At 38.0% G+C, this 19,579-nt stretch overlaps 1 protein-coding gene across 2 annotated transcripts in view; it reads left to right on the plus strand.

Annotated features, from left to right (window-relative positions):
• MAN2B2 (mannosidase alpha class 2B member 2) overlaps nt 1-14,548 on the plus strand; it is a 36,236-nt gene extending 21,688 nt beyond the window's left edge. The window contains exons 7-19 of one of the 2 annotated variants that reach the window (XM_053940539.1): nt 700-898; nt 3,347-3,537; nt 4,216-4,402; nt 5,251-5,384; nt 6,411-6,667; nt 8,599-8,790; nt 10,510-10,762; nt 10,868-10,978; nt 11,093-11,285; nt 11,943-12,095; nt 12,456-12,568; nt 13,320-13,437; nt 14,319-14,548. In XM_053940539.1, the coding sequence (XP_053796514.1) occupies nt 700-898; nt 3,347-3,537; nt 4,216-4,402; nt 5,251-5,384; nt 6,411-6,667; nt 8,599-8,790; nt 10,510-10,762; nt 10,868-10,978; nt 11,093-11,285; nt 11,943-12,095; nt 12,456-12,568; nt 13,320-13,437; nt 14,319-14,413 (2,196 nt within the window). In that variant the 3' untranslated portion in view covers nt 14,414-14,548. The remainder of the gene's footprint in view (nt 1-699; nt 899-3,346; nt 3,538-4,215; nt 4,403-5,250; nt 5,385-6,410; nt 6,668-8,598; nt 8,791-10,509; nt 10,763-10,867; nt 10,979-11,092; nt 11,286-11,942; nt 12,096-12,455; nt 12,569-13,319; nt 13,438-14,318) is intronic. The other variant, XM_053940540.1, reaches the window with a different exon arrangement.
• Nucleotides 14,549-19,579: the final 5,031 nt, after the last annotated feature.

Here is a 19,579-nt window from a genome sequence, read left to right on the forward strand (position 1 = left end):
TGCTGTGTTAATTACATCCTACACGTACATATAGCACTGATATGCTCTTGCTATTTTCAAGTCCTTAGGAAAGAATAACTTTGCCTAAACTGAATGTACAGTCTGGTTTCTAATTTTGATCAATGCTGTAGGTCTCATAATTACAATATTAAAGGATTATGTGTGTTCTTTATGGACTATTTCACCACAATACCTGTTGTTACAAAGAAAAGCTTTTTCTGACTGATGAATCACTGATTTGTTTTTCTCCTTTGTTTATGACACTGTTGCTTAGATTGAGTTTATTATTTTTGTAGAGAATGAGAAGTAGACTATAACACTCTGTAGTTGTGCTATAGTGAAAATTGTGCTGGAATGGGGAGTAATTTTTAATAGTACAAATAAATCCCTAACATCTAGATGCAAACCCACAGTTTTGCAGTAATGTAAGAAAACTTAGTGGTTTCTGTGCTTGTGATAATGGTATATAAAGAAGTAGAGAGTGGTTCTAAAACTCTATGCTTTTTCATGGTATTTTCATGATTACAGGCAATCTGTGCAGGTAACCCTGCCCAGTCTTGATAGTTTTGGAAGTAATATCAGTTATATGGGCAGTCAAAATCAAAAGAAATACCCGTGGAACGTAGACTAGAGTTTAAAATGATCCTTCTTAATTATGTGACCCAAAGTGATTTGGCTGTTCTGCATTTGAAATTTCAGGGCTGTGACAAGCAGTTCTTTAATGCATCTGTTCAGTACTCTAACATGGACCTGTTGGTGGATTATATTAACAAGCATTCTGCTGAGTTTGGAGTGACTGTCCAGTACGCCACTGTCAGTGAATACTTCCAAGCAGTTTATAGCAGGAACCTTACATGGGAAATTCGGGACTCTCAAGACTTTCTTCCATATTCAACAGGTAATTAAGTTCACAGCTGCCTAATGTCTGCCTCAAATGTACATAAGTAAAATTTTAATAAGGGAAAATGAGCAATAGAGAAGAAAAATGCCTTCTAATAAGATTTGCTCACACTATGAGGTGTCATCAACAGATGAGTTGATCCCAACTTAGGTGTGTAAAAAAAAATGTGTGTGTGGCCAAATAGAACAATGTCCCATTTTTACTGTTTAAAAGAACTGGATTATGCATAGCTTAGACCAGAGGTGGAAAATGTGATGTCGAGTGATCTGTGAATGTCTGGAGAAGCTACAGATAGAAAAGGGACCAAGGCAATCTGAAAGCTCTTGGGGTAGTTCTGAGTTACTACAGTGGGATGGGGTTTCTCACAGTGAAACAGTTGATGTTGAGGATTTGGTGTCCACACTCTAAGTAATTGCAGGAAATATATAATCTGGTCATATAGACTTGAATACCCATTAATGCTTGTTGCATCCATCAGGAATTCAGTTTGTGAGCTCCAAATCCAATCTTTTCTATAAAGCAAAGCATACTAGGTAAGGATGACCTGTTCCATACAAAATGCTAATGTAGATGAACCCCTAAAGTCTTCTGTAGGAGAAAGTCTTGCCTTTTTAACTAAAGAAAACACTTTGAAATTCTGGGGTGGGAAAGAATTCTCTTACAACTGAAGTATAAACAAGTAAAAATACAGTCAGTATTTCTGAAATTTTGTAACACAGTGTTACAAAAGTTCTTTGCTGCTCTTTGTTGCTTACTTGCATCTTACATGCTGCACTGACTTAGCTTTTCAAGCAGAGCTGAAAAGTACTAGAAAAATACAAAAAAAATTCATGCCATCCCTTTAATTCTTTTCCACAATAAATTTACCCTTTTATACCTTCTATCAAAGTATGCAGAGAGAAGACACAGCCAATTTCTCAATTTCTAAACTCATTAATTTATTTTATTGCCTGGTTTATTATTAAAATACCATTGATTTCATTAAAACACCTTTCTGTATAATTGTAGCTACCGCTGCTTCATCACATTTTTTGGCTGTGTACATATATTTCAGACTGTTCTGTAATGTGTCTATTAACTTTTCATTGAATAAAAATAACCATTGCTTCCTGTGAATCATGGCATGGACTGATCCCTGTCTCCCTCACCTCCCTCTAGGGATCATATCTAACAACTTACTGATAAAAGCATTGCCAGTTCTAACCATTAATATCCTTTTACATCTGGGCTCTTTCCTTTATCTTTTGGCATAATTTACCTGCAGAATTCAATTGCTATTAGCTTGCATAATAGCAGCACCTTCAGTGTTCCAGGTGGGTGCCCACACAGAGATGTAGTTTTTTCCCCAAATGACTTTCTTGCCTTGCAATTGCAGTATAGATTTGAGTGCACTTTCTCCCACATGCTGTTTAGCTTCTTGATGATTAATCCTCTCTTATTCTTGCTATGCCCTTTTTTGTGAGTCACTTATTGGGCTCAGTGTCACTTATGATACATGGAAACTCAAGTTTTAAGTCCCAGATAAGTATTTCCTTCTACTCTGCATTCATTGTGCTGTGCTGATATGTATGTGTGTTGTAACGTTTAAAGCTAAAATTTAATTGATTCTGTTGAAACTTCTAGCACCTTTCAGTCCAAAAATAATTTGTCCTGGAGGTTTTTGAGCAAAAGATCCTATTTTCTAGTTGTTGCCTTTGATCTTGGGCTGATAGCAGATTATTTCATTTGCATGTATGCTCTTTGGAAAACACTTTCTGCAACATCTTTTTGGAAAACTGATTTATCACTAATGTATTTTAAAAGAAATTGCCCCCAAACAAACACGCACTCCCACCCGTAAGGAGAGTTTTGAAGGTTTTAAAAACAAATTGTTTTCCTAGTTCATTCTGTGGGCTACTGAAACGTTAATACAAACAGAATGTTGAAATACTTTCTAGTAACCACTTGAGGGCATCTCTTGATGTAGTTTGAGGTGATGCAGTAGTTTGAAGTCATCACATGACTATTTCTACTCCAGTTTGAAGAAATTAAATGTAAGGTAAATCCCTTTGACTGAAAGGTTGAAATTTAGGGTATGTGTATCAAGCAATTACCAAAGATTATCATGTATTTTATTAACAACTAATTATAATATGTGGTTCAGTGAAACTTTGAAAATTCTTTTGTGCAGATCCAAAAGGAAGAAATTTCCATAAACACAGGTTAACTTGGTTGGTACTGGCTTTGTATCAAATTTGCATGTTACTAGGCCTGTAGGAGAGATGATAGTTCTGTGCATGTTCCTGGCTGAGTTTCTTTGTAGGCTTTATGACCTTTCTACTTGATGGCTGCTGTGTAAATCCCCAGTAGGATTCATGTAAGAAGCTGAACAGTAGTAGTAGTAGAAGAAGAAGAATAAATGAAGTGATATTTTGATGTGTATTGGATCTGTTCCACTCTAAACAGAACCATTCCAAGCATGGACTGGGTTTTATACTTCTCGAAGCACATTAAAAGGAATTGCAAGGAGAGCAAGTTCACTGCTTTATGCTGGAGAGTCCTTTTTCACACAGTATGTCTGGAAACACCCAGAAGGTTCTATTTGCAAATGTAAAGCCTTAAAGCAACTTCAGAGTCTTAGATGGGCAGTTTCAGAGGTAAAGATTGATTTATTTTCTACTTTGAATGAAAATGTTTATTTTCCAAATGAAAAGTTTGCATAAGCATTTCACCTGGACTGTGTCAAAGTTGCTTTTATATTTTTGGAAATTATTTTCCCCCTTTTGCAAGTCATAAGTAAAAATAAAGCAATTTTTCAAAAAACTGCCTTGAAACATGACTTCAGCCCCTTAACCATGCATCATGGTTACTGGCAAATGTTTTCTTCAACCAGTGAGAGTATGTGGTTTCAAACTTCGCATATGAAATTCCTTTTCTTAGTATTAGTTTTGTTATTTATGAAATTGTTCTTAAAAGTAAATAAAAACCAAAGAAAAATTGAACTAATTGAAAACTACTGATAATCTCTACTTCTGCTAGTTAGAGCAGGAAGGACAGATTTGTTTCTTCAAAGTTCAGCAGCTAAGTGATTAACCTTGTATCATTAACCATTTGCAGTCCTCAGTGTTTTTGCTGTCAATAATTATTTTGTCTGCTAAGGTAATGACCAGATCTGAGTATGAAATGAAAAATCTGTCTTGTTACAGTATATTTGCTGCATTCTTGGATTTGGTAACTTGTTTGGTTTTTCCCTCTGAATATAGCTGTCATCCCTTATTGTTTTAAGTTGTGTGTCAGAAGTTTAGTTGACTTTTCAAATTACTTCTAAATACAAGGTCCAGCACCACGATGGTATAACAGGCACAGAGTCTCCCAAGGTGAAGGACATGTACATGAATAACTTGATGTATGGAATGTTCAACGTAAAAAAGCTAATGGCTTCCATAATATTTGATATCAACAATGCAAAGAAAGATGGAGAGGTCTATTCTTCTGTTTACACTAAAGGCTCAGGAAAACCAGGTACCTTTTGCACAGCTTTTCCAATTTTCAAGCTACCTCATGGAAGCTATCGTGTTTTCCTCCAAAACAGCATATTATGTACATCTAAGTTCTGTGAACCATGGCTAGAAAATCATGTTTGCCTTAAAAGACCCAGGATTTCTCAGCCGATGTTAGACAGAACTCTACCTCAGTGCATATATTAGACCTGGCTCTCAGATTCAGACTTCAAATATAAAACAAGGGGAGGAAGAGGTGCTGGTCAGAGTAGTCACTAAAGTAACTTTACTCTGGAGCAGAGCATTACATGATAAGGAGCACAGTCAGAGTCAAGAAATGTTCTTGCTATAACGTACTGCCCGCTTGTATAAAAAATGTAAAAGTATTTTTAAGAAGTCTGTTCTAAAGACTTTACACTCCCTTTTATCTTGACTTCGGAAACTTTTTAAACTGTCAGATGTAAGCAGTGTCATGGGCTGTGCAACAGACCAATTTGGATTTTTACAGGGCTGTTTTTAAATTAGGCTTCTCATTTGATCTTCTGTATAACTCTGATAAAGTTAATACTGCATAACAATGGGTTGTAAGCAGCTTATCTTCACTAGATGCATTTACATTCAACTCAGGTGTCATTTTCTGAATACATGGTCTTTTTTGATTGGGCTGAGAATAGAAGAATAAAGCAGAAGAGGTTTTACTGAAGGACTATAAAATGTTTTCATTTTTTCTATAATGAAGTTTTACTGCAGGGTTTTATGTTAAAATTTTGTAAGATAGTTGTACTTAGACAGATTTCTTAAATTTATTTTAATACCACATTTAAAAAATACATAATGTAGTGACTGCAAATTTTGTTTGTTTGCACAAAGGTGCTACAGACGTTGACCTGTATGTCGTTGTCTATAACCCACTGGCATGGAACATCACTACCTTTGTCACAGTTTCTGTCAGCAGTGAGGCAATGAGTGTATATGATGAACTGGGATATTCTGTGCCAGCACAGGTACTTCAACTTTGTTTCTTTCTGTTACTTTTCTCACATGTCAGTTTTCATTAACTAGATTCTACCTCCTGTTGAAGTGGGATTTTCCCACTTGTCCTTCAATGGTTGTTTTTACTTGCCTGTTGTCTCAACAGAGAGACTTTTTTTACTCTCCAAAAGGACTTGCTGCTCTTGTAGTGTGTTTGGTTTGTCCTTTGCATGTCTGCTGTCTGTGACCTGGTGCTTCTTACCTTATTTTTCTTTCTGTAAAAAACAGTGTTTCAAATAAATCCTTTTATGTTGAAGCACTGCCTTACAATTGACAGCCCTGTTTGTACAATTGACAGATTGCCTTGGGGAGGGAGAAGAAGAGAATTAAGAAATGTAGGTCTTAGAAACTGGTGTCAGTCAGCTGCCATTTGATGGTTCATTCTGTCATAGCCAAGCTCCAAGACAAAGCCAGCTGTTCCATGGGAGGGAAGAAAGTGGCCTCAAGTGAGAGCTAGCACTGGCCTTTCTCAGGAGCATCTGCTGTACAGAATGTACCATCATCAGTGGCTTGATAAATCTCCAGGAATACTTCCTACACATAAGGCCTGAAGAGGCCTGACACAATTCCAGATGCTCCCCTCTGTCCCTGAGATGGCAAATTCTGCCAGCTGCACGGTTTCTGTGACCTGTGGCTTACGACTGTGACCGTGCATGAAGGCACATTGTAGTCAGGTGGTGAGGCACAGCAGCTATCCCTTGTTCCTGTACATGTGATGGCATAAGACCATACTGCCTTTATCTGGAAACCATCAGTCTCTTTGGGTTGGCACATGGTCATGCTTCACTAGAAAGGCTCAGCTTAATCCAAGTTTACCAGGCTCCCAATTAAAAGCAGCATGGATCTACATTATAATTTAGAATTATAAAAAGGGCATGTTTAAAATCTTATTAAAGTAGAAGCTAATTTTTATAATTTAGGGCTTACAACACATGAAGGTAATTGCCTTGCTAATTAATTTTTGGTAATGAAGCATTTTTGTGTATGCTAATGTACAGGTTCAAAGCTCCGTGGAATCCCCATCTACCTATGATCTGTATATTCTAGTTGCAATAAGTGGTCTGAGCTACAGAAAATACAGTATTAAACCCTTGGATGGTAAACAGTCTGCCTTTATTGGGAGCTCAATCAAGTACAAGCGGAGAGACTTGACTCGTGCAGGGCAGCAAAGCCAACAGTTGTTTCCTGTGGTTAACAGCTGCTACCAGATTGTGTTTGACCAAAACACAAACCTGATGCACAGCATTACAGACAGGTGAGATTGCCTGCTTGTTTCAATAACATTTCAGATTTTTTAAAACACTTCATAAAAATAAGTCTAAGGATTTGTACTATGTGTCTTAATTCCAAGACTCAACAAAATGTTCTTTATGGTCTTTAAAATTCTTTTTTATCCCTACTTCACATGCCCCCTTTTACAGGACACTTCAACACAGGCATGATTCAATACTAATTCTGTGTTGCCCTGTTCAACTTTGCAGTTGGTCTGAGATGACATATCACAGTAACAACCAGTATACCAGCAGAGTTTCAGTGTACGTTAGAACAAAAGAGGATTATGAATGTGCATTTTTATTTAAAATTACTAAGAAGCACATACACTATGGCTGCACAATGAGCCTTAAGTGATAAAGTAAGAGCTTACTTATACTAAGTAGTGTTTTGCAAGTCCCATATCACTCTTTCTGTGGTAGAAAGCTACAAAACGGTTTGAAAGGAAACTTTTAACTAAGGAATTTCCATTTAATCAGGTAGAAAAAAAATGGAAGAATTATCAAGATTTAGGTGAAATTTGAGGTTTTCAGGTGGTCTTTCTCAGCTGATGCAAATTGGCCCAATTTCTTCAGCTGCAGTGCAGTGTGCTGCGTTTTGCCTGCTCAGGTTCAGATTGTCATGTATTACATATTGATGGAATATTTGACCCCTTTGACACTGGCATGGTGATGGCTAGATCTCTTTCACCTTTGCAGTTTTGTTCATAATTCTGCCTCCTAGAGCAAGATCTTGTTGTCCAATATCGTTAAAATCAGCTTTAGAAGTATAGCTGGACCTTAACTAAGAGCCCTGGAGTAAGTACTTTCTCAGAGTGCCTCCAGATCATAACTGCCTCCAGGTCTATGAGAAATACAGTGTGGAAGAGCAAAAATCTAAATTCAGATTCCAGTTTTGTCCATCCTGTTCTGGCAGGCAGCAAGAGCTGGAATTCAGCATGTAGGGGAAATGAGATACTCACTTTCTTCACAAGCCTTCAGACAAGCTCAAAATGCTTGAGTTTCAGAAAGTTTGCAGCGGGATAATGGGAAAGAATGAGGCCTCACAGGTCAGAATGGGAGGAAAGGTTGAAAAAAATTGGGATCTTCAATTAGGAAGCCTTTTATGTTCAACTGCAACAGTTAGAACTTCTAGATCCTGCCCCTGCACTAAAAGTGCCTTATAAGAGAAGTAGTAGAAAACACTTGGATGGTCTCCTCAGTTATTACAAATTGGGAGGAGCTGTATTAACACAAGATAAAATGTTTAGCAGTATAAATTTATATGCTCGATGAAGTGATTTTTTCCTGTTTTCACAGCAAGTTGCCAAAGGCAGAGCAGGTAGCAGAGAGCAGCATCTTAAATTGCTTTCAATATGACTTTCTAAAAATTGTGATAATAAGTTATGAATAGCTAAACTGTAAGCTTCAGTGGAGAGAGGAGGACTTACAGTAGGTAGTGAGTGATTGTAAATGTTGCTATCCTGTTGATTGTGTTGTTACCAGTGTTAGACATGGAAACTTGCATCATGCTGATTTTACTGAGCTACAAAGTTCAGTGAACCTAATTATTCATAGGAGCAGTGCAGTGTACCTCATTCTTGTGAAATGGGTAGTTTTAATCCTGTAGCAACTCTGGCATCAAAACAATGAGGTAATATAGATGATGTTTAATCTTAAGATGTTTCTCTTCTACAAAAATAGAAAATTACATAGAAATCCCATTTGCTTACAAACTGACATATATCTTAATGGGAAGCACTTTAATTCTTTGCTGTCCTCATTTACTCAGTCTCACAAAATAAATCCATTGTGAAGAAACAGTTTTTTATCCTTACATTTCCAGCCTCATTCCTGTTGCTGTTCAGCTTTGCATTTATCATGTACAAAATGTGTTTGTAAGTTATATAATTTTTACTCTTGTGTGGATTCTCAGGGAAACTAACCAGACTGTCCAGTTCACCCAGGAGTTCCTTGAGTACCATGTAAATGGAGACACAAAGAAAGGACCTATTTCAGATAACTACTTATTTGCTCCAAATGCTTCAGCTGTTCCAGTATCAAAAGCAGTGGGGTTGGAAGTGATGTCTGGAAACTTGATGACAGAGATACGGCAGTATTTCTACAGGTACAGCACCATTACAGCTTCACTGGAATGTTTGGATATGTATTAGGTTACTTCTGTACAGTTGCTCCTAAACGGTGAGCTCTGTGTATTTGTGCTGTTTAGGATTTAGACAAAAGAACTATCTTACATCTGCTAAATGTACTGCTGAGGAAGCACCTCTTGTAAATCATAGAATTGTTGGTGTTAGAAGGACTGTAAAGAGCCAGTTCCAAACCCCCTGCAGGGACACCTTCCACTAGACCAGGTTGCTCAAAGTCCCATCCATCCTTCAGGGCCAGAGCCAGAGCCTCCAGGGATGGAGCATCCACAGTTTCTCTGCAACAGTGTCTTGCTTCCCTCAGAGCAAGGAATTTCTTCCTAACATCTTATCTAAACCTACTCTTTATAAGCTTAAAGCCATTTCCCCTTGTCCTATCACTACATGCCCCTGTCAAAAGTACCTCTTCAGCTCCCTTGTAGGTCCCATTCAGGTACTGGAAGACTGCCCTAAGGTCTCTCCAGAGCCTTCTCTTCTCCAGGCTGAGCAATCTTAAACTGTCTTCATAGGAGAGAGGCTCCAGCCCTCTGATCACCTTTGTAGCCCTCCTCTGGACTCATTCCAGCTGGTGCCACGTTGAGGGGCCCAGAGCTGGATGCAGTTCTGTGGGTGGGATCGCATGAAGGGGAAGCAGAGGGGCAGAATGTCCCCCCTTGACCTGCTGGCTGTGCTGCTTTGGAAGCAGCCCAGGACAAGTTTGGGTTACTGGGCTGTGAGCACACACTTGCCAGCTCATGTTGAGTTTCTTATTAACCAACACCCCCAGTTCCTTCTCCTCAGGACTGCTCTCCAGCCCTTCTCTGCCCAGCCTGTTTGTGCTTGGGATTGCCCTGACACAGGTGCAGGACCTTGCACTTGGTCATGTTGAACTTCATGAGGTTCACATGGGCCCACTTCTGAAGCACATATTGCTGCAGGAGGGAGGAGGGCTGTGGAGATTGTTTAGGGTCATCCTCTGTGATACATTTTTTACTACAACTTCTGTTGAGAAACTGGTCCTGTACAACTCAATGAATATTGCAGCTAATATCTTACATGGATGGAAATTGGATGTGATGATACATTTTCATATGTGAATATGAGTATTCACATAGATATGTGAATATCTATCTTGAAAACAAATTAGAGAAAGGAGAAAATAATCCTTTATAAGGTCACTCTGACTCCTGATGGACTAATTATTCTCTGTGGTAAAATTATATCAGTCTATAAACCCTTCACCTCCTTTTAAATCTGGTTGTTTGGTTGAAGTCTTTTGCTTTACATGGCATTGCTCAAGGACTGTATTTGAAAAGGACCTTTGGAAAGTAGTGTGGAATTCCTGCATCAAAGTTGATGTAACGCAGATTAAAAATGCATGTATTCTGTACAATGTAAATATATTGCTTAGACAGTCATAATAACTTTTAAATTTGTTGTTAATTTTGAGAAAAACAGAGGCTTTGTAATCAAATAAGGAATCCTTCTGACACTTGTCATGTGAAAGATATCACTTACTCTGGTCGAATATATATATATTTGAAAGTTAAATTGAAATTAAAAATAATTGTACATGAAATAAATAGAAAATGTGCAAGAAAGTTGTCTGTGTAGGATGACATCATGAGTGCCTTGCAAGTTTTATTATAACCAGTCAAGTGCTCCACCTTATAAACTCTGCATCCTTCCTCTCATTTTTATAGCAATGTTACTTCTCAGGACTATATATATGCAGTGTACACCAGGCTATACTCAGTACCAGAAGGCTACGATGGGAAGCTGCTTTGCCGTAGGATAGAGCAAGAATACAGTGTTGGGCCTTTGGAATTAAATCGTGAAGCTGTTCTAAGAACAAGCACGAATTTGAACACCAGACAACTTCTCTACACTGACAACAACGGGTATCAGATGCAGAAAAGACCATTTAAGGCGTATGTGAATAACACAGTGGCTCGGGTAGGCACAAGTGTGTAATCCAAAGTCAGTTGTGTCTTATCTTTGTTCTCTGTTTCTGTTTCCTGTGTTAATATTATCTCTGCATGGTTTGCTGTGTGTTTACAGAACTATTACCCTATGGTCCAGACTGCCTACATTGAAGATGATACCACAAGGCTGATGCTGCTTGCAGAAAGAGCTCACGGTGTATCAAGTCAAGGGAATGGACAAGTTGAGGTAAAGTATAAATTTTTATTTCTTTTTCTAGGTGGGCATAATTTCATGGCTGCTGATAATGTAAGTAAAGCCTGATGGCTGATTCCTGTTGTGACATTTACCTTCCCAATACAGGTGATGCTACACAGGAGACTATGGAACAACCTTCAGTGGGACCTGAGTAACAATCTCACTTTGAATGACTCTTCAGTGGTTCGCCCTGTTATTTGGCTTATTTTAGGAACCAAGGCTGTCACCAATACTTTGTATCGGACAAGTGGACTGGCTTTAGAGCATAGGCCAGTAGTAATGTTTGGAGCACTATCAGGTAATCATTCAGTTTCCTATGCTACCTTTAGCATATGAATGGCTTGTTTTTGTTGCTTTGATTTATGCTGTTGAGTTTTTAAATGCAGACTTCAAGCCTCCCGTGAGGCAAAGTTAGCATATAGTGAATTAGGAGACAGATTTAGAGCCTGCTAATTACTTTGCATTAATTTCAAACATGGATGTTGTCCAAGTATATGAAATGTTTCTCTTGTTATATAATTATCTCTACTTGCAGAGGAAAATAAATTTTAAAGCATCTAATGAGAACAAAATGTTCACACAAGGAATTAGTAGGTAGGTAGTGCACCATATATCAGCTTCCTGGATGCTGAATCCTTAATGACCATTTTTGAGTTATTCTTTTAAAAATATTTGTTCGCCTTATCAACTAAAACTGAAGCCTGGTAGTGAAATAGCAATTTCAAACTGAAGTGAAATTTGTTTTATGGAAAGCTCTGATACACTTTTCTAGCAGCTAAAATCATGCTGCTTTCTGCTTAGTATCTTGGAAGGCCCTGGAGGAGAAAGGATATAATTTACTTTGCCTCTGCCTTGGCAGAATAAGCAAAGAGCCCTTTACCCTTCCACAGTCCCTTAGCCAAGCTTGTGCGTGTGATGGATGTTTAATGTTTGTTTTGTTTTATTTTGCATGGAGGAGATAAACCAAAGCTACCCAGACAACTTCAGCAGAATTCAGTCCATGATTTGCCTGTAACTGTGCCACCTAATCTTCATCTCCAGACTCTGAGCATTCCAGGGTGGAGATACAGCTCTAATCATACAGAGCAGGTCCGCAGCATCTACATGGGTAGGTGCCTTCCAAAAGGTGGCTGGATCTTACACTTAAATAAGCTGATTTTCTTTTTTTTTCTCTCTTCTGTGGCTAGTATTTTTATTTATTCAAAGTGTTAAATTCCTCAGCCAAGGAAGTTAATTGTGCTGTATTATTTCTCTGCTCAAGTAGTAAAATATGTCTCCTGTTCGTCATGCCTGTTAATGATATTCCTGTCGAAGTGGGAGCTGGGTATTTCCTGATATTAGTCCTCTTACTAACTTCAAAAAATAAGAACTAAGTTCAAATGATGAGAGTTTAAAGTTTAAAAAAAAGTTTAAAGATTGAGTTTAATTTTAAAGTAAGAAAATATATGCATTTTGATTTCTTTTGAAGGTGAACAGAAGCAAGGTGATGCAGATTTCAGTCGTGTCCTTCTAAGAATTAGACACTTGTATGAAGTTGGAGAGGATCCTGTGCTGTCTCAGCCTGTGATGGTAGATCTAAAGGTAAATCTAACCCTTCAAGACAGAGCACCAAGTAAGGTGTTTTTATTCCAGAGAGAAATGGTTCTGGAATGCCAAGTCCCATATATTATAAAGTACACGAAGATGGATACAAATATGTTGGTAGAACTTTAGCTCAGAGGGAAGTGAGCCTTTTTTTTCTTACTTGGCTTTGCAACACAGAAGCCATTACTTCAGATGAAGTTGCCATAGGCACAGCATGAAAATCTGCTAAATGTGGTTCTGCTGAGCTGTTGGTAGTGTAACACTTCCTGCAGTACCTTAACCAGTGCAGAGAGTAGGATTCGGTTTTGTTGCTTTATTTCTGTGAGTTGTTCGAACTTTGTCACTTCCATCATATACTAGCTTTTTTTTCAGTTTCATGTTTATTTGGTCTTTCTTATGGAAATAGATTACTTTATACTCCATGGCAGCAGTTTATTACTTTGATTGTCATGAGAGAAACATGGGGAACAATATGTAGGATTCACTGTTTCAGTAACTTTTAATAGTCTCTGTACTCCAACACAGAGAAAGTTTTCAGCTCAGCTTCTTAGTTTGAAGCCTGATCAATCTGTATTTGCCCTTGTGCTGCATGAACTTGCAGATTTTTTAAGTCTCTCTGCTCCAATTAACTAGAGTTAATTCAGCTAGAGTTGAAAATTCTATTTGGTCTTACTCTGTACTAGGCTGGTGAGTTGATACTATTGTCTATGAACCCTCGTTTGATTCCTGGTGTTCTCTTTACTCACAGGCTTTGCTAAAGGGATTGGGATCAGTGATGGCAGTGGAAGAGCGATCCCTCACAGGCACCTGGGATGTGAACACTTTGGAGCGGTGGAAATGGAAGACTGCACAATATCCAAGCAAAAGTAGGTGGAATAAAGTGGTTGGTGTCCACATTGTTGTTGCTTGATGATTAGTCTACTTAAAAATATTTTTTAAAATTTCAAGATTAGAAATGCATTATTGTTTTGTATGACAGACCTGGTACCTGTCACAGCCTGCAGGTAGGAACATTTAGCTAAGATTCCCTGCAAGTATCAGACTGTTGTGTTTTTCTGATAGCTTGTTTTGCCTAGAAATGTTAAGAATCTTGGAATCTTTCTGGAGTTTTCTTTGTCCAGATAGAAGCAGCTACTTTGTGAATTCACACTTGTGACACAGATTGATTTTGCCAGATGCTGATGAGTTGTGTTTATCTAGGTTTAAGCCTGTGCTACAGAAAAACACACAGCTGCAGGTAACAATCTCTGCTGTAATCAGCTTAAAGGACTCTATGGATATGATTCAAGTTAAGGCTGACACTCAGATCCAATGCTGTGGGTGACCTCATTTTATTTCTCATTCCAGTTAGTCGCTTGTACAATGTCCTTACTGTCACTTACATACATATTGTGCCTTGTAAAAAGCTAGCAGAGGTTTTGGAATGGGCTAGGTGAAAGTTTAGAGCTCTGTTTGACCTGCAGCTTGGAGCTTGCTTGCTCTTTATTCATGATGAAGAAAAGGTGCATGGAGAGGCATTGCACATTTTCTATATGAGACAGTGTATGAAAAGAAGAGAAATTGTTGTATATTTTAGTATTATGAATGGGTACATCTTAGGCTCTATTCTACTTTGAGTTTTAGGGAGGAGAATCTGCTCAAAGTCTAGCTTTTAGGGAAGGGATGAGTTCAAACTGATGTGATAGAATAACATGTCCATGTGAGTAAAGCTGTTTTAATTAATTACCAATGCTTTTGTGTTTTACAGGATTCTTCAAAAGCACAGAGACCTCAGAAGACTTTATAGTAACTGTTCACCCGAAAGAAATAAGGACTTTCTTTGTATACTTTCAGGTTCAATAATGTTTGATGTATTTCAGGTGAATATGTAAAATCTTTGAAGTTTTGTTTCAAGATACAAGCGATGATCTTGAAAAATATCCTACTGCTGTTAATGAAAGAAAAATTAATTTTGGAATAAACTTTGAGTTTAATTGAGTTGTTGGCCTGAACTGTGCTTTTGTTGGTTAATTATTTATAACTTTTCTTTTCTGAAACTTGTTCAATGCAAAAAATACCTGTGTTGCAGAGTGAGTATATTGAACATTATTTTGCTAGCTATTGATGGTTTTGAAGTGATTGCTTCTGTGATGCTTCACTCTGGAACACTAACAAAATCATATTAGTCCTACAGTATTGAATTGTCTTTCTAGTCTTGTCTTGTCTAGTGCTGCCAGGAGTCTTCTCTTAAGGTTTTTATTGTTAGAGTAGATGAGTTCCAAATCACAGAATAGTGATTGGTCAAGTGATTGTCTGTTCCTACATGCAAGAAGAAATGCCTGCTGTGTTTCAGCTACTTTGTCTTCTGGACAAAAACTGCAAGGTTTCTGCTTTGCTGCAAACGGAAATGGAATGTACTGTTTGTATTCCTTAGCCCCAAGTTCATTTAAATTGTGTCTCTTTAAGGTTCAGAACTGATGGACTTTGCCTGACAGAATCCTGGTCCTGGATGTGTGTCTTGTGGTCAGGGTAAACTGAAGCCAGTTTGACAGCAGAAGGTGTGTTCTTGTCCCATGGCCAGTAACTGACTCATCATATAACCTGAAGGAGGAACAAACACTGTTCTTGCGATGCTGTGAACTTTCTTCTCAGGTTCAGAGGACATGCACAGTGGTAGCAGGAAATGTTCCAATAGCAGCAAGTTGAAGTTAGCTATTGAGTACTGTGTGGAGAGGTTAAACTGGCAATGAGGGCAAATTCTAAGAAAATCTGATTGAGTAGCAGAAGGAAACTTGGATAGTGACTAACTTTCCTAAGAGCTGATGTGGATTTTTGTCAAAAATCTGCATTTTTTTCTATTTTTATTCTTATCTCTAGACAATGTGGATGTGTAGAATCTCTCTGTTCTCATGCCATTGGGCATCTCTACTTTGTTTATTCACCAGGAAAATACTCAGAGCTGAGGTGACAATCAACTCGGTCACTTCACTGCAGTAGTAATGATGAATTATGCTTGGTGCAACGCTGTACAAAGCTGTATTTCAGATGAGTGAAATATAAAACCGAAAGAGGAAATAGAGAACTTTAAAAGAGAATAGGTGCATTTTCAGCCAGTTAATAGTCCCAGATCTAGAATCTTGTAAAAATTACATTTTACTGTGGTAGTTGTTCTAATTTACTTTGGCTATTTAGCAATAATTTTCTCCACATGGAGACACTGTTCAAGAACAAAGGAAAAAGAGTGAAAAAGGCCCTTCCAGAATACCTATAGGGAAATAGTTTTGCTGAAGACCTGCACTGGTGGTCGACTTTTCTGTGCAGACAGCCTGTTTTGCATCTCATTGAAATGACTACAGAAACTGTCACATTCAGTTGTAATATTTTCAGGCTGTAAATATTTCGTGATGTGCCAATCAAACCTGTCCTACTGCATCAGAAGCCATTTTCCTGCAACATAGGAAGAGGAAGCACATAAAAACAGTTACTGTGATGCAGTAAAGCATGATGGCAGCTGGTTGTCATTTTGTTTTGTATATGTATTTGGGGAATGAAATGTGTTCAACTAGGTCATTTTCCTTAATTCTACACCTTCCTTCATTCCCTGCTTGGTTCTGCTGTGAATATAATGCATGGGTTACACAGAGATATGATTACACAGAGGTATGACTGAAGTGCTGTTTGCTAATACAAGTGATGGTAACAGCAAGTCATGTTGATAGATTTTAAAAAATTGAGCTGTTCCTTTAGTGAGCAATTGCATGGCCAAGCAGCAAAGGATCCTACAGCTGCTACCTCTGGGTGCTGCTTTCCCAGGTGGCAGATTGAACTAGGCCTACAAAAACCTTCTAATACAGGATAATACAAGCAGGAACACCTCATTACCAGCTGATTTATCTCTTTGAGGGAATTTCTGTTTTGATTAGTGGAAGCTTTCTGATTTAAAGGAAGAAAAATAACATAAAATGGAATATTTTATCTGGAGTTATTTCAATGCAATTGGCCATCAGGGAATAATTTGCCAGAGTCAAATCTTGTATTGCACCAGCGACATCCCAGACTGTGGTCTGTAAAAAGCATGACATTCCTGCTAGAAAAAGGTGTCATTCCATATTTTGTATGTTCTTTTTCCTGAGAAGTCTCAGCCTAAGCAAATGGAGGCCTGCAGGCATTCAAATCTCACTAGAGTGACCTGTTTACTAATGATCCTTTTTCTTCCCTCACATATATGAATCTAGTGGGGAAGAATACTGCAGTGCTACATAAACTGATAGAAATCAAGCCTCTCAAATATTACTTCAAACCATACATCAGACAGGACCTGCAAAAGAAAGAGGGTTGAGGTAATGTTCTAACCAGAGGACAAAGTCACACATGTGCAGCCTATTTGTGCTATGGGAAGCCTTGGTGTTCGTTTCAGTTCCACACACATTCTCCTCACTGTTGCTATCTATTAATAAATTTTCCCAACTGACATTTACTTCAAAAATGCTGCTGTCTCATTAATACTTGTATTATAAGCTCTCAAACAAGTCTGACATATAGGTCAGAGAGAAGGAAGAGAGTTTAGATCGTCTTTGTTTAAAAGTTTCAGGTAATTTTCAGTATGCCTCAACTGGTGCTCTTTGAAAGTGACAGAGAAAAGTTTTGGGAAGAGAGATTTGTGGAAAGTGTTTGGAGGAGACTGACTCTGTACTGAGCAGCTGCTCTTCAACCATCTCCAGCACACAGGTGAGTAAGCATACACCTTTAGAGAATCCAAATTCATCAATGCAGTTTCCAAGGTTAAGATCCCATTAGTATTTATTTTCTTTCTGTTGTAGATGCTGTCCTGACCCACATAGTTATTTTGTGTGCTACACTTCTCCTGGCAGCGAAGGGCACTTAAGAAATTTTGACACCATATTTTTCCACCCACTCTGTAGTGCTGTCATGAGAGTTTGTGAGGTTGTGCTGTAAAATGGTACCGAGAAGTTACCAGGGCTAAAAATAAACCTTTCCACCAACCCCTTTTTTTGTATGCTAGTTCATTTCATCTCTGACAGTAGATGCTTTGGACTAGAACCAAAGTATCTCTTAGAGTAAATACAAGATGCTATCAGCACTATGGAAAAAGCTTCACCTAGTTTCTAGGCAAATTATTCTGCATGTTGGAGCTGCCAGCTGCACAACTCAACACTAAATTCAGAAATGCAGTTATTTAAATACAAAATAAAATACTTTTTCCTTTAGATTTAGACATGCACCTTTGTGTATGTAAAATTTTAGTGCAATCTACATCTTCAATCAGTATTACCAAAGCATGAATGCGAGCAGAATTATTTACATAATAAAATAATATCCTTAAATATAAAATATTTGCTTTAATAAATCCTTTTATTCATTTGAATTTAAAGGTATTTTTTGTGTCCTCACTAGTTCTAAAGGATGATAAACAAGTCAGCTGGATGCCATCAGAAATGGTGCTAGCCTGCAGCACTTTGTGACTTGATTTATCTTTGCTATCTTCTTCCTTTCAATTTTTCATGGCAATCTAAATATCACTGAAACTATATCTGTAAGGTAGATACAGAGAAGAAGATGAGCTAGTGCACTGTGCTTTTGTTGCTGATAACTGGAAAGGAACAGTGCCTTAGGTGCTAAATATGACTGTGTCATCATTGCAAAATGTTGTTCAGTTGTTTCTGGGCACCTGCTCAGTGCTACTAAAACCTGATATTAGTTCTAGGAAATTAGTGGCTGACAGATTCTTAATCAAGTTTTTAATGTAACTGATTTATATTCTCAGCATGTTCTATTTGATTTATTTTTTTCTCCTTTTTTTTTTTTCCTGCCATTGCAATTTTGACATTATCCAACTGAACCTGTTTGTGGGACAATTTTTTCTGGCCTAGTAACTGCCTTTGAAACATGGAATAAGATGGATAAGTTAAGAAACAAATGCAATGTTTTGTCTTCTAGGGAATGTCTCTGGCCAGGCCATATAAGTGTTTCTGGGTTGGAGCCAAAATCAGTGCTGGAGAATATTAAGCAGCATACAGTTACCTATATTTGCAGAAATTTTTTTAATAGTTGATGGCAAATAAGTTTTACTTTTATCTTGATGATGTAAGTGTAGATCATTTTCTTTTAACCCATGTTTATAATCTTCCTGAAATGAGCTTTAGTTAATGTACATGGCACTGGTATTGCATTAATGCAGCTGCATCCATAGAGGTGATGGTTGATGCATTGCATGCACAGCATAAGGTCCCCACTAGTGTTGCAGGATGCTGGGGCCACTTTGAGTGTGATCATGGAACTCAGCCTTCCTCTGCTGCTCCTGCCAGAAGAGTTCTGCTGCTGTTAAGGCAAAAGTACAAAAGTATTTCTCATAGGAGGGAAGAATTCAGGCAACATTTCAGCAAGGAGGCAATGAAATGTATGATAAAGAAAGGTAGGAGCAATGCTTGACTTCAGTGTAACCCACGTGCAGTCATTGTCTCTGGCTTTGGATAAGATTCATCTGGTTGGCTGGAAGAGGCTGCTGACAAGCACATGCACAGCAGCTGAAGAAACTTCACCTTTGTAAAGTGTGTTGTAAAATGCAGGCGAACCCAATGGGAAGAATGATGATGTCTGACTCCAGTTCAGAAGGCTGAATGATTTTTTTATTATAACTGTGCTATAATACATTAATATACTATATAAAGGAGGATACTAAATCTATGTGCTACTTTCTCTAACTATCATATCTAACTACTCACAACTCGTGACCCTGTTCGCCAGAGCCCAGACACAGGTGGATTTGATTGGCCACCAGACTCAAACAATTCTCACCAGAATCCAGTCAAGAAATCACCCCAGGTAAACAATTCTCCAAGCACATTCCACATGAGAAAAACAAGGAGCAGAAATAGAAATTGTTTTCTCTTTCTTTCTCTCCGTGTACCACTATGAAAAATCCTGAGAGAGAAATGTGCTTGCCACAAAAGTGCTTTTAAATGAAGGATTTTAGAAGGACAATGGTAAATGCTATCATGAAACTACATA

Source organism: Vidua chalybeata, chromosome 4, assembly GCF_026979565.1.
Source record: "Vidua chalybeata isolate OUT-0048 chromosome 4, bVidCha1 merged haplotype, whole genome shotgun sequence".
Lineage (NCBI taxonomy): Eukaryota > Metazoa > Chordata > Aves > Passeriformes > Viduidae > Vidua > Vidua chalybeata.